Here is a 14,460-nt window from a genome sequence, read left to right on the forward strand (position 1 = left end):
ATGATAGGTCGATAAATTGATTGATTTTTAGAGGTAAACGTAAAAGACTGCAGATTTCACATTTTTACCATAAAATACAAAACTTAAATAAAGAAAATGTTACCGAAAACCAAACATAATAGTAAGATATAATCTTAATATAACAATGTATATGTAGTCAAATGTATATCACTCTGTAAGGCTCAAGCATTTCCCATTTCAAACTTATTTAGCATTGCACTCCTGGTAGAGAACAAATGATCTACAGAGAATACACAGGTTATTAACCTACATTTATAATAATTAGAACCTCTGTATTACATGTATTCATTTGCACTGCAGTTGCTGTTCTCAGTTCACTGAGGCTCCATGTTGGCTCGTCCCCTTTCACACACTGTTCTGTCCCCACACGAGCAGGACAGAGTTCAGTGAACGAACGGGAGCAGAGAGGCGGACATCACCAGCAGAAGCAGCAGCAGCAGCAGCAGCAGCAGGTGAAGCCAGAGGAAAACTTGTGTTACATGTGAGTTGTGTCGTCGTTTATCTGAAACAGATGCTGAACGGTCAATATCAAGCAGTGGATTCTGGTGCTGAAGGTAAACTGGTCTCTTACTGGTCCGGGCGTCGAGATTCAGGCTTTGGATTCACATTCACGTCCCCGCGACACAGTTAGCTCACTTCAACAAAGTGTGCGCAGTTAAAAAAGTGAACTTCGTCGACACAAACACGCGTCGTACTTTATTACTGTTTTATAAACTTGTCACTGTCCAGCTGTGTGTTTTACGTAAACTAGCTAAAATACAGGGAAGCGAGCAGATGAAGTAGCCAGAGAGTAGTTTTTAAACAGTGTCGTTCTTTAGCTTATATTACACACTTCTAATGTCAGTGTGTGCAGTGTTGATGGGCGGGCGGGGGGGGGGGCTGCTGGTGCTGAACAGCCCCAGTATGTTCTAGAAAAACACCAATAGTTCGAGGAGCGACACATGTGTGTTTATGAGGACAGTTTGACAGGTCCTCAGAGTCCATGCTCAGTGTCTCCTCCAGGCTCCACTGTGCGACCTGCAGCCATGAAGGTGTTAGCATCATGACATGTAGCTCTACACACAGTGTGTAGGAGCTGCTTCGGTTAGCACACAGGAGGTGTGTGTGTGTGTGTTCTCGTTTTCGTTAACTCTATAGGACCTTCTCTATTAAAGGGATAGTTCACCAAACAATTTTAAGTCACTCATCATCTCCCCACCACTATGTTGATAGAGGGGTGGGTGAAGTGTTTGAGTCCACAAAACAGATTTGGAGTCTCAGGGGTAAACAGTGTTGCAGCAGAATCCAATAAAATTGAAGTAAATGGCGACCACCTCTTCAAATGTAAAAATTACAACAGAAACAAACATAACATGCCTCCGTACTGCTCCTGTGGTGTCATCCAAGTGTCTGCCAGCCCTGACATTCAAATTTCTCTCGAAATGGCGGGATATCAGAGGAATTTAGGCTAAAAACATGGTGTGAATGACGCCATTTTGAGTGAAATTTGAATGTCGGGGCTTGCAGACACTTATTTTATATTCAATTTCTGCCAATAGATCCCTTTCACATAAATCTTACACACTGAACCTTTAAGGTTAGGTGTACAGATAAGGTTTAGGTTGAGCTGTCCAAAGTGCTGTGCAAATCTGTGTGCGTGTGTGTGTGTGTACTACAGATATCTTAGTGATGACAATTTTGACTTTTAGACTTAACAGAGTGAGTACTTTTTGGTAAAGTGAGGACAATTTGGTCGGTCCTCACTTTTGTGACGAACTTTCACTGGACTGTTTGTGGGTTAAGACTTGCTGTTAGGGTTGGGTTAGAATTTGATTTAGATAAGGATTAGGCATTTTGTTTTGATGGTTAAGGTTGGGGTAAGGGGCTAGGAAATGCATCACTCCAAAGAGTGTCCTCATTGAGATACAAGTGCAAGGTTGTGTGTGTCAGGGTTAGGGTTAGTGTGTGTGTGTGTGTGTGTGTGTGTGTGTGTGTGTGTGCGTGTGCTTGTGTGCATGTGTGTTTGTATCAGTTGTAAAAGATATAAAACAACTTAAAGCAAATTATGGAAAGATAGCATTAACAGTTACAGAACCGATTAATAGTTTTAACAGTGCATCTGTATCACCAAGTACTTTAGTTTTCATATAGTGTGTGTGTGTGTGTTTGTGTTTACATGCCTGCAGCCCTCCTGTATGAGTTAACACATTCTTTGTCATGCAGCTCTCAGTAGCTGTGGCTGAGTGAGTGGCCTGGTCAGCCTGTTCTTTATTAAATCCTCTCAGTGGACCGCAACCACAATAACAGTAACAATAACCCCTTTGTTTGGCTGCCTCCACATTTTTCTCTAAACTCATGACTAATAAACTCTGCGTCCCCCAGACTCACATTACATCACTGGTAGAGAAGGTAACACTGAGACCTGCTAATTGTGTTATTGTCAGGCTGCAGTCTTCAAATATCTGCCTTATTTCCTCCTAACTCATTTCAATTTTAAGCAAGTGCATGTGTTGCAGTTTTACACAATTGGTAGATTATTATGTTACAACAAAAGATGCTAGACCTACCACTGTCTTCTCTGGTATCTATCAGCTACTCTCCATCTTTGATTTATACTCATTTTCAAGTTCAATTTCAAGCTTAAGGTTTTGTGACCTCTGTACATCTTTCATTGTCAAGTATTTGTTGAGTTTGTCAGACTTGTTTATTCTTTTGACTATATTAGGTACAATAAGCTGAATCCAACTTACTTTAGATAAAGGCAAAAGAGAACATTTCAATATTCACTCTTTACATGTAACTATTGCATATCTCAATCAAGGCCCAACACTCTCCCAAAATTCATGCTGCACCAAATCGCACTCACTCACAGATATCTGTGCTTTAAATATGACAGATTTAATAAAAAATCAAGATCCATATGTTATTTCCTGGGAAATGTCTTCCAGCAGGTCATTTACACACTTCTCTGAAGTAAGAAGCGTTTTCTTAATCTGATGTGTCATGTTCTTACAAACTCACAATACCAACCAATGTAAGAGAGGTTCAGGATAAGAATACATGTTCTTGCATGAGGCCCATTATGTCTGGTAAACAATGTGGTGGTCAAAGTCCATCCCTGTGGTGAAGCATTGTGATTTCAACATCAGGCTATTGGGGCGGGGACAAGGAGAATCATCAGAATTCAGGCAAAGATGAATGCAGTCAAATACAGACAGGTCCTTCAAGAAAACCTGACCTGACACTGGGGCTGTGGGAGGGTCAAGTCCAGGTCAAGTCTGTGTCCCCAGAGGTAAACCCACAGAACATGTGTCGGGGGACGTAGTTCACAAACACCAACCATCTCATCTAAAGAAGGGGAACATTTAGATAAACTGCTCAAATCCAGGTGAACAAAGCTTGTGGAGACATAACCAAGAGTCAGAGCTGTAATTGCTGTAAAAGAGGCTTCTGCAAACTAAGGATTTGTATATTTTTGTAAATTAGAGATTTCAGTCTGTGATCTTTAATAAATCGTCCCCCCAAAAATCTAAAATTTGGTTTTCAATATTATTATATGTTGCTGAGTGTAGATTGATGGGCCAAGTTGAAATGAAATGAAATACCTCACCAAGGCTAATGTTATCAAGTATTTGGTGGAGATAACAAACAGTGAAGGGGTCTGAATACACTCTGAAGTGACAGTTCATGTCTTTGTGCTGTCTCACCCTTTCCCTTGTCCAGCTCTGTCTTTCTCCATCCATCCATTCTTGTCCTGGTGTGGACACTGAGCACCATGTTCACAGCGGTGTTGGTTGGTGTAGTGGTTGGAGGGCTTATCTACTACCTGGTTCAGAGGAGCAAGAACCAGGTTCTGAAGGCCGTGGATGGCTGGTGGGTAACTGGAGCAACCCCTGATGGTGAGGAGGACACCACCATCCGCCCATTTGAAGTCACCACCAGTGCTGAAGAGCTGGAGGTCAGATTCCCTCCTAGTTTGTCATCATAGCATTTATTCATGATGTAGTTAACCACAATACAAAATGAAAGATTGTGAGAGCCTTCACAGTCTTCACAGAGCCTTGTCTTTCCTGTCAGGACCTGTATCGTAGGATAGATCAGACGCGTCCTGTTGCCGCACTGGAGGACAGCCAGTTTGAATATGGCTTCAACTCCAACTATTTGGAGAAGGTGGTGTCTTACTGGAGAAACGACTTTGACTGGAGGAGACAAATTGACAAAATCAACCAGTACCCCCACTTTAAAACCAAAATTGAAGGTGAGGCCGCACTGCTGCCCATACATTCTTGAGGAAGATACTGTCATATCTCCAACCTATTCATACTAATTCAAATTCCATACAGGTATTGATGTCCATTACCTGCATGTGAAGCCCAAAAAGGTGCCAGAGGGAACTACTGCTATTCCTCTGATAATGGTTCACGGCTGGCCTGGGTCTTTCTATGAGTTCTACGGGTTGATCCCACTGCTTACAGAGCCGACCAACCCGGACGACCTTGTGTTTGAGGTGGTGTGTCCCTCCATACCAGGGTATGGTTTCTCTGAAGCACCACAAAAGAAAGGTGAGTGTGGGAGTTTCTTTTCTTTTTTTCCAAATTTTTTGTCCATTGAGCATCATTTCAACAAAATTACAGCTAGATAAAATATAAATTCTCTTAGTAAAAGGGTATAAGAACTGACAATTTAAGGCTTATGATAAATACTTTAGTTCTAGACGCAAAACAGACTGTATATAAAGATGGACGACGCGTTACCACTACCTTCCACTATCCAGAAATGATGACAAAATATTCAAATAAAATATTCATTGACGATATCAATGGGGTGATGGAGTCATAGTAGCGGAGTCATAGTAGCAGAGTCCTTTGACACACACAAAAACGACCAATCGCAAGTCAGTCTCATCTGTCAGTCATGATTCTTCACCTCATTTTTATAGCCTAAAATAACTATTTATAATTAATATTAATTATTCTTATCAGAAGATAAAAAAAAAAGATTTGTCGTGTACTCTGAGTTTTTAGTTTGGTCCATATTCCATCGACTAACAAGGAGGAGGCAGGGTTTATGACCAACACTGCAGCCAGCGTCGGCATTCAAGACAGTTCGGCTTCACTTATGGGGAGCTGTAATATCTGAATGTGTGTGTGTCTGTGAACAGGCTTTGATTCAGTTTGTGCGGCGAACATCTTCCACAAGCTCATGAAGCGTCTGGGTTTCCAGCAGTTCTACGCTCATGGAGGAGACTGGGGCTTTCTGGTCACCACCAACATGGCCCAGCTGGAGCCCAAGTAATAAACACAACACCTGCCTCGACACTCTAAAATACTAAATGTACATATGGTTTCTTATCATTTAGAAGTTTCACAGCATATTGTTTACATAAATTTGCTAGTTTAACTTCTGAAGTGTACAACCAGTTCTCCTGGAAACACCAGCCCTCTGATTATACAGTATTTACATAGAGTATTTATACTGTTCTTTTCCCAGTGTTAAACTTGTGTTTTTTTGTCATACCTCAGGATAGTCAAAGGTTTGCATTTGAACTTTGCCGCAGCCTCAAAGCCTGGTCTGCGCGTGGTTTTATCCATCATGCTCGGCCGCCACTTCCCTAAACTCTTTGGCTTCACTGACCTGGACATTCAGAATCTCTACCCTTTCATGGACAAAGTGGTGGTGGAGTCCCTCAAAGAGAGTGGCTACATGCACATCCAGGCCACCAAGCCTGACACCGCGGGTAAGGATCTGGGGCCCGTTTCCACTGAATTTGAAGCAGGAAAGCTGCGACTTGCAACATGAGATTATTTTCTCTTAACTGATCAAAAGAAATGACACACTGGCCCCATGTGTGATCTATGTGTAAGTAGAAACTGGTTCCAGGAGCAGAGGTTTTCAAATATTAATCTCCATGATCCACTAACACTGCAAGCAGGTTATTTTCAAGGGTTAAGTAGTCTGGGTTAATTGACCCTTTAATCTAATCATGTACAAATAGTTTTGACTGATTAGCACATTTCTGACTCTGAGTTTCCTCTCAGGACGAGGACTGAATGACTCCCCAGTGGGTCTGGCTGCCTACATTCTGGAGAAGTTCTCCACATGGACCAACCGGGACTTCAGGAACCTGGAGGACGGCGGACTAACCAGGTACCCAGTGGGGAGTCAGTGCTGATATGTGCCATTAACTACATCCCCTGCATTGTCATCAGTATGAAGATGTTGTATCAAACTATCATTTACAAATATGCATTAATAGTATATCATATCTTTGGTGGTAGCTGTATATGCATTCAATTGTTAAATAGAACTGTTTGGAAAAGGTTAAGTCAGATTTTACCACAGTACCAACTCAGTGGCCTCATAGCAGAACCATTCTTGTAATTGCTATATCATTAAATATTGTTTGTGCAATGTGTTATAGGAAGTTCTCTCTGGACGACCTCCTGACTAATGTTATGATCTACTGGGTTTCTGGATGCATCATCCCGTCTATGAGGTTCTACAAGGAAAACGTGGGCAAAGGTCTTGATCGTCCGCACACTAAGTGAGTGACAAAGAAAGAGTTTATGGTGACCAATTGGTGACAGACAAACAAAATCATTAACAGTGTTTGGGCACAGTCACACATACCTGATGTAAAGCGAATATTGCAGGTCAAAGTTCACCAAACTTGGACTCCACACGAATCTTTGCTGTGATTTGCTTCGTCACAGGAGACAAAGGTTTTATGTGCCTCCTCGCTCTCACAGATTGGAGGTGAAAGTGTGGCGGAGGTTCACCCACCGTGCCCTAATGCAGGCTTCATGATTTACAATTTACAATTACATCACTGTACACATGCCTTTTAATATTTTCAACATTTAGGTTTGCGGCCGACCAAATCACTTCCTTTTCTGCCCACTTCCCAAGGCATGTGGATAATAAAATAATCATCTTATTTGTAATGATGAAAAGAAGTTAAAAGACAATAGAACATAGCACATTTGCCGAACAATGGCAACATACAAAATAATTTTTTTTTAAAGAACAGTCAAGTTCAGCTATTCCTTCTCTCTACATCTGCAGCAGCCTTCCTGTGCACTCGCAGTCACAGGGTCGGAGAGCATCAACAACTCCACACATATTGATTGTTGCGGACAGGGAACATACACTCACACACAATAATTTATCTTTTTAAATGACTCCCTATGCAGTCAAGAAACACGAGTCCTGTGCCACAGATCTGTCACAGGCAAACCTTTATAAACCATTATATGGAGTTCAAAAATTCATGTTCAACATTTAAAATTGTCACACATTTTCATTATTTCATGTTTGGCTGATCTTGACTGTTAATCGAGCTAACTGGACTGGTGGAATCCATTTTACATTTGTTAGGGTTTTTTGTTTAGATATCAAGGATTGGCATCAATTATATATTTTCTTTCAATAAAGGTTGTTTATTTTTCTAATTAATCACTTAGTTTCTAGAACTTTACACCCTCTTTTTATGTAACTAAATAAACCTGATTTAAATTAGAAACGCTGCTTCCTTAATATCATTAGTTTTTCCAACAGTGACATCACACCAAGGGGCTGCTCCGAACAGCTTGTTCAAATATTTCAGTTTCATGTTCTCAAGAAGCTCATGAAAGCAGAGTACTCCATAAGTAACTCTCATCCTCTCTCCTCAGGATACCAGTTCATGTTCCCACCGGGTTCGCCTCCTTCCCCAACGAGTTGATGTACACGCCCGAACTGTGGCTCAAACCCAAATATCCCAAAGTCGTGACCTACTCTCCCATGGCCCGCGGCGGCCATTTTGCTGCCATGGAAGAGCCCCAGCTGATGGCCGAGGACATCCAGAAGTTCGCCAAGGCAGTGGAGAAGAAAAAGTAAGAATAGACAGTGGAATGATGAACAGGTGAATGAGCTAAAAGTATTAAGTACAACATAGTACAACATAGTGGTGCGCACTACGTAGACAGACTAAAGCTAGCAAGCATTGTATATAATATAGTGTAGCCCAGAGAAATTCCTAATCATACAGTCAGTCTTATGCAGTGTTTATAAAAAAACTGTCAGTTTCACTGGATCTGTTGACTGCAAAATTTTGAAATACAATGTATATGAACAAAAAGACCTTTGTGTGAGTATTTGTAGACCTGGTAACCAACCTCGTCACTTGTACCCAACAGATTAAAGTGAGAAAAGCAGACAGCAGCCTCCATTCATTATTTCTCCCACTGATGCTTACAGTGTTTCTGACTTGCCCACAACAAGCTTTGTTTACTCAGCAGCTGCAGATGGGAGGTCAGGGGGCACTTGCTGTTATTGTGTTGACAGCATAGACAAGGTGCCAGGCATTCCTCTAACTAATAACATAAAACATCTTTAATCCAGTTACAACTGTGATACTGCAACATCGCCTTACACCTTCAATATACATTTAATTTTTCATTTTATTTGTTAGTGTTCAAAACATGTTATCTCATTGGTTTATGTCAATTTACGAACTTCAGGTTCTACAATTTACGAGACTAATAGCACTGATTATTATTGTACTATTAATGTATACATCTGTGAAAGATATTTCAGTATTTTATCTCCTCAAAAGGTTTATGTTAAGTACTTATAATATACGTAGTTTGTTTTATTAAAAAAATACAAAAAAGTACTTTTTAGTTTTCAGAATATGAGTATCCAGAATACATTTGCTGTGTTAATGCATGGAAGTTATGTCATTCGAGATGGGTTTTTTAAACTTCAATAATATTTTGATTTAACTGGGATCTAAACAGTGCTAAATGCTAAAATCAAGGGTAGTTTTAAACCATGTTATTTAAATTAGATTTTAATGCAGTGTATGTGACCAATTGAAGAAGGGGGGAATGACATATTGTACCTCACATAATGAACATGTATTGGACACTGAAAACAGTTTCTGTGTGCATCCACATAGCGCTAATGGTAAAGGTATGTGTCTTGTATTGTGTTCATATATGTGCTTCATTCACAATTCATGGTGCTTTTGCACATTACCTGGAGTTTATTCTATAAAGGACGTTCAGAAGCCAACACAGACAGTGCTGTAAAAGCCCTGACCTCAGTTATCCTTCACATCAAAGAACAAACACTAAAGTCTGACTTTAACATTTAAGATAACTGCCCATTTAAACCTCAGACAAATTACTGATGATGAGAACTCATTAATAGATGACAAACTCTTAAAGGAACGACTGCATTAATAGTGAAATACAGACATTTAAGCTTATTACTTGAAATAGTTGTTAGTGGTGACAACGTGATTGCAGCCCTGGTCCAAAGTGATCTTTGCTAGTTGTATAGTAATAGTAACTGCATGTCTAGCTATATTAAATGTTCTTAAATACGCACTATTATTATACATTTGCAGGTTTTAATTAGGTAAAGGAAGATTGTCAAACTAATAACTCAACTGAACATTGGATAAAAGATGAAGGGCTGTCATTGCAGGGTTTTCAAAATAAAATGCTGTATTCAAGTTGGCTGAAATCTGAACCGACTAAACTGGGACCTGGAACTATGGGTAGAGACAAAAATAACCTGCCTTAGAGAAAGTTGGCTTCAGGGTAAATTGACATGATTTGTGGAACAGTGGCTGCAGGGATGGAAAGTTCAGGACAGATCTGGTTAGCTTATGGAGTTGATAATGCATGTGCCCAAAATGCTGGCGGTGTGCGGTCAGTCACAAAAACAGGATTATTGGCCGTGATGCTGTTGCACATTCGTTCATATGAAGGTCACAGATCCATTCCAGCAAGGCCAAGATGCCCCAAATATTCTCATCCAAACCAAAATGTATTTCCGCTTTTCTTTCTTAATGGTCAATGTCGCAATGTCCCAAGCCCCTGACTCCCCCTACCACTGTCCAGCTGTTAGCAGAGCTTTGAGTTTCCCAAGCCCCCCAGTGCCCTGGCTCGGTACACCCTCCCACCCAGCGTTGCACTCCCCCAGGCCTGACTGCCTGCCTGCCTGCTCCTTTTGGCAGTCCTACAGCCAGGGGAGGATCAGGACGACCGGGCGGCCGAGATAAGGAGCATATGAAGTTCCCCACATTACCTCACCCGATAAGGAAACAAGCAGAGAGAGAGACGGGGAAAGAGAGGGTCAGACTGGGAGGAATTCTGTAGATGGACGATGATGCGCAGAGAAGCAGCAAGTGACTATGGCGATTTCAGCAGTTGTTTCAGGGGCCTGAGTGGAACTGGGGTGCCACAGAGGTCTGGTGAACTTTGAACAGGAGCTTAGAAGAGCTTGAATGGAACGGTCCTCAGTAGGTGCATGAAAAAGTTCAAAGAATCGAATTATTTTCTTCAGAGCAGATGAGTAACCTCAGCTGTTTTTAGCCAGTATTTTATTTTTTTTATCTTGATTCGACTTAAAAGATGCTTTGAGAGCAGATGGAAAGATGACCTCTAACTGTTTGTTTTGTGGAGTATTTACCAAATTACTTAAGTAATGATAAGCCTGACAACATACTTTTAAACAAGGGAAAGCAAACTTTAATCCATCCAATAAAAATAGACTGAACAAAAGTGATTGAAGTTCTTTAGGAAAGTCTGCTGCACCACTTAGGCAGCATCTATGGCCGTTAATCCTCTGGAAGGTCTCAGGACGGTCGCAGTGAATCACCAGCTCGTCTTGAGCTCCACGGCGGAGCTGCGGAGCCAGCAGCCCTGTGCAGCCGGCAGCCCAGCATCTCTGCACAGACACAGGCAGAGCACCCACAGCAGCCGGGAGCCTAGGAAGTGGGTGAGTCTGCCTTAACAGTCCAATTTCAAGCCTCCTAAACGTGATGAAGGTGTGTCCTTTCTTTATATATATGCATTACTGTATATTATGTATTGTACTTTTTCTTTTTCTTTTTGTGTATAAATACGACAGAATTTAAATGCAAATGTTCAGCAGGACATAGTTTTCGCAGTTGAAACAGACGCACAATACTAGTTTCAAACACAGATCTGTCAATGCAGCAAATAATTATTCTGAGCAACCTCAATTGATTTGTTCACAAAACTATTCAAATGTAATAGTATATATTTTCCATGAGTAAAACTATGGGAGGTTATGCTTCTTTATCAGAAAACAACTTGCAAAGTATTAGTGACTCATGAGGAAATTCAATACTTTGCAACACATGGATACACATCCTGTAATACAGATGTGAGCTTTTCTGCAGCAGAATGTGTGAAGGATGAAGGATGCATCCATCCCTTATCCTCGAATGAATTAGTTTACATGTCTGGCAGCCAGATGAGGTGAGGCTCTGATGTGGAAAGCTGAGGAAGAGTGAAGGTTAGTAAATAAAGACATGAATCTCCCCATTTTAATTAAGGATTGGATAGAAGCAATACGAGATCCCAACCAGGGAATTTCAGTTAACGTGAACAAATAATTAATAGGGAAGATGTGTGGATGACAGTTTATTCTCTGGTGATCACACAGAACGTAAATTATTTTCAAGCACTAAAGCACATTTCCTTTGTAACTCAACATAAGTCTTTCCAAATGCTCTTCTTTGTGCCGTGAACGTTAGCAGATATTTTAGTACTTGTAACTGGCTCATTCTGTTCTACTGGAAGAATCAACCTCAAATGAAAGGAGCAAAGATGAAAGTATTCCTTGTATGGTTTCGATGAGGAGTTAGTTTTATTTTCTCTGAACATGTCCTCTGCTGCGGGTACAGTCTACGTGTGGGTCCAGGCTTCACTCTGGTCCCATCTGTGGGTCTGCGGTCCAGTCCAGGACACTGAGGAGTCAACACTCCCCGGAGAACGCAGCACGAGAGCGGAGCCGCGTACGCAACCTGCGACAGGCCTTCCACAGTCTGCAGGTACATCACAGACACAGCTTTATTGCCTGTATAGCCCCTTGCTTCCTGTTCTGGGTTTTGAATTTGATGTCAATGTTAAAACAACTTGGCTGACCAAAGTGCTTTACAAAGTAAAAGGTATAACAAGAAGACAGCAATATATCATAATATACAAAATCTGCTGGGATATTAACGTTCTCAACTTGAAAAGAGAGATGTGTTTTTAACAATGATTTGAAGCGTGTGAGAGAGGGGGCAGATCTAATATGGAGTGTTAAGCTGTGCTAAGCTGTTCCACAAGTTTGTGGCGGCTACTGCAAAGGCCCGATCGCCTCAGAGCAGGAGCCTAGTTTTAGGCACATCCGGGAGCAGCTGAGTGGCTGACCTCTCTAACTGGAGTGTGAACATGGAGGAGTTCAGCTAGGTAAGGAGGTGCCAGTCCATCAAGTGTTTTAAAAGATAACAACAACGTTTTAAAATCATTCCTGTAACAAACAGGAAGCCAGAGCGCAACAAAGGTTGACGAGTTGATTTAGTGTTTTTCTAAATGCATTCAGTGAAATGTTGGACTATAAATTGAATTTAAACAAGTCGCCTTTCTGTATTTTTTCTTTACCAATTGCAAACTAGATTATCTCCCAACGGTCCCCTTAAATTCCATCCAGCCTCACAAAATTGGATACACTCATTGATTTCAAGATCATCAAGATCAATGACTTAATCCCCTTGGAAAGTTGTGAAAATGTCAAAAAAAACGCTTGCAATGTTAAAGAAAGTGATATTAATTAATTTTCTCTGTTCACATCCAGGCCAATATTTAACACCTTCTTTCTTAGCCCAAATCTCATCCTTCAACCAAGTTTTATGGAAGTTCCTGCAGTAGTTTTTGTATATTCCTGCTAACACACAAACAAACAAAACATTACATCTATGGCAGTGGTAATCACAGTCCTATACCCAAACAGATTTTAATGTGCAAACCAAATCATCTAGCTGACATTTGTTGTAGGCTCAGGAAAATGAACACAATCCTTGCAAGCATACTTGTGTTATGCAAAAAAACGTTTGTCTGAATCAGAGCTGATCCGACCCTGTCCACTTCCTCCTCTCTCCACAGGCGGCTCTGCCCTCAGTCCCACCTGACACCAAGTTATCCAAGCTGGATGTTCTGGTTCTGGCTACTAACTACATAGCCTATTTAACAGAGACCCTGGACCAGGGGGAGTTAGTGGCTGAACACACCCTGTCGTCCAGGTCAGGAGGATACCTGCATCCTGTGAAGGTACGGCTGGGAACCAACAACCTACTGCTCACCATACACTACACTGACTCTAACTGATATATACATTACATGAAAGTGCTGGATATACATATGCTAGACCAATCAAAAAAGTCAAGGTATACGTTAAATATAACATTAAACTGTTCATTTTATCTGTAAGTTTGGTTTTAATTCGTTAATTGATGCTATAAAAATACAGTGGCATGTCATGATTGACAGCTGAGACGTACTCCTGATTGGTTCAGTGCATATATCGGCGGGACAGCTTGAATTCTGGCTCCAAATGATGTCCAATGCAAGATGGTGGCACCTGTACCCAGGATATTTTAGCTTCATTTTTGTACCATGGGAGAAAGTGGAGATGTGTCGTCTATCTTTATATCCAGTCTGTGAATGGGACATTTTATAAAGTGTGACGTTGTCATTTATGACATCATTGGGGCACGGTCACATGAATGCGAAAATTTCAGAGGCAAACCTTCGCCTCCCGTGCTCTTCACTTCCTTCGGTGAGGCAAATTGTGACGTTGCTTCGCGTTTAGCTTTTGTGAACTTTGACCTGTGATGTTTGCTTCCCATCGGCGTCTGTCTGTTCAGGCCCTTAACTGTAAAACTCACACAAAGAAGAATGAGTTTTCCTAAATTAACTACAAAACTTTCAATGTGAGCAAATTATCAAAATCAATCCGAAAAGATGATTTAATCATCTGATATGGGAATTCTTATTTGATTTAGTGCTATTTTTCACTGCTCGCTTGTAAAATGAAAATTTAAAGGTCACAGCTGCTTTAAGTTTCTCTAAGTAAAATGTCCACTCATCATAATTTCTCTGGTTGTCACAATGACCTGACGTGTTTGGACTTGTGATGTTGTGCCGTCTCCTCAGAAGTGGCCCATGCGTTCCCTGCTGTACTGCGGCAGCGTGGGAGAGCTGCTGGCAGGAGGTATCTCAGCCAATCAGACGCTCCCACCTGGACGGATCGGGACACACCCTCTGACAGCCGCCGCAGGCGCAGACAAAGAGTGATAAATAGAACACGTGACATAACTTTCACCCTGTTTCTTATTTTGTATGTTAACTGGCCATGTAGCTTCTCTTGGTGGAGTTAGACACATCAAAGCAAAGTGTTGCAATGAGACAGTGATGAGGAATGAAAATAAGCTACTTTCAAAACAAATGATCAGCTTGGTTCCCTGAATAAAGTCTTTCAGTTTACGCTTCATGTTGATGTGAAGGACAGGATTTAAATTCACAATTTACATTCTACAAGGACGATTTTTTAAATCTCCAGCTATTGGAAAAGACAACGAATTGTAAAAACTAATTTCCTTTGTAATTATTTAAT

The 14,460-nt window shown here is 41.1% G+C and overlaps 2 protein-coding genes across 3 annotated transcripts; both read left to right on the forward strand.

Moving 5' to 3' along the window:
• Positions 1-288: 288 nt before the first annotated feature.
• ephx1 (epoxide hydrolase 1, microsomal (xenobiotic)) lies at positions 289-8,341 on the forward strand. 2 transcript variants are annotated; one of them, XM_034579647.1, is made up of 10 exons: positions 289-502; positions 3,724-3,958; positions 4,078-4,258; positions 4,344-4,562; positions 5,162-5,291; positions 5,523-5,737; positions 6,039-6,147; positions 6,422-6,544; positions 7,674-7,874; positions 8,178-8,341. In XM_034579647.1, exons 2-10 carry the CDS (start codon positions 3,776-3,778, stop codon positions 8,185-8,187), a joined length of 1,371 nt encoding a protein of 456 aa, XP_034435538.1. In that variant the 5' UTR covers positions 289-502; positions 3,724-3,775; the 3' UTR covers positions 8,188-8,341. The 2 variants fall into 2 exon arrangements, with proteins under 2 accessions (XP_034435538.1, XP_034435536.1); XM_034579645.1 differs by having other exon boundaries at positions 340-502; positions 7,674-8,197.
• Positions 8,342-9,450: 1,109 nt separating this feature from the next.
• On the forward strand, positions 9,451-14,373 carry LOC117758198 (transcription factor 24-like). Its single transcript, XM_034579652.1, has 4 exons — positions 9,451-10,773; positions 11,708-11,854; positions 12,951-13,115; positions 14,001-14,373. Exons 1-4 carry the CDS (start codon positions 10,606-10,608, stop codon positions 14,139-14,141), a joined length of 621 nt encoding a protein of 206 aa, XP_034435543.1. The 5' UTR covers positions 9,451-10,605; the 3' UTR covers positions 14,142-14,373.
• The last annotated feature ends 87 nt before the right edge of the window (positions 14,374-14,460 follow it).

The sequence above is a fragment of the Hippoglossus hippoglossus genome, chromosome 24 (genome assembly GCF_009819705.1).
Source record: "Hippoglossus hippoglossus isolate fHipHip1 chromosome 24, fHipHip1.pri, whole genome shotgun sequence".
Lineage (NCBI taxonomy): Eukaryota > Metazoa > Chordata > Actinopteri > Pleuronectiformes > Pleuronectidae > Hippoglossus > Hippoglossus hippoglossus.

Bases quoted from the DNA above. Each gene is read 5' to 3' on its own strand.
- ephx1 (XM_034579647.1), top strand. From the start codon at position 3,776: ATGTTCACAGCGGTGTTGGTTGGTGTAGTGGTTGGAGGGCTTATCTAC. The intron at 4,563-5,161 runs GTGAGTGTGGGA...GTCTGTGAACAG, and splicing joins TGAAGCACCACAAAAGAAAG to GCTTTGATTCAGTTTGTGCG. The intron at 6,545-7,673 runs GTGAGTGACAAA...CTCTCTCCTCAG, and splicing joins CTTGATCGTCCGCACACTAA to GATACCAGTTCATGTTCCCA.
- LOC117758198 (XM_034579652.1), top strand. From the start codon at position 10,606: ATGGCCGTTAATCCTCTGGAAGGTCTCAGGACGGTCGCAGTGAATCAC. The intron at 11,855-12,950 runs GTACATCACAGA...CTCTCTCCACAG, and splicing joins AGGCCTTCCACAGTCTGCAG to GCGGCTCTGCCCTCAGTCCC. The intron at 13,116-14,000 runs GTACGGCTGGGA...CCGTCTCCTCAG, and splicing joins GATACCTGCATCCTGTGAAG to AAGTGGCCCATGCGTTCCCT.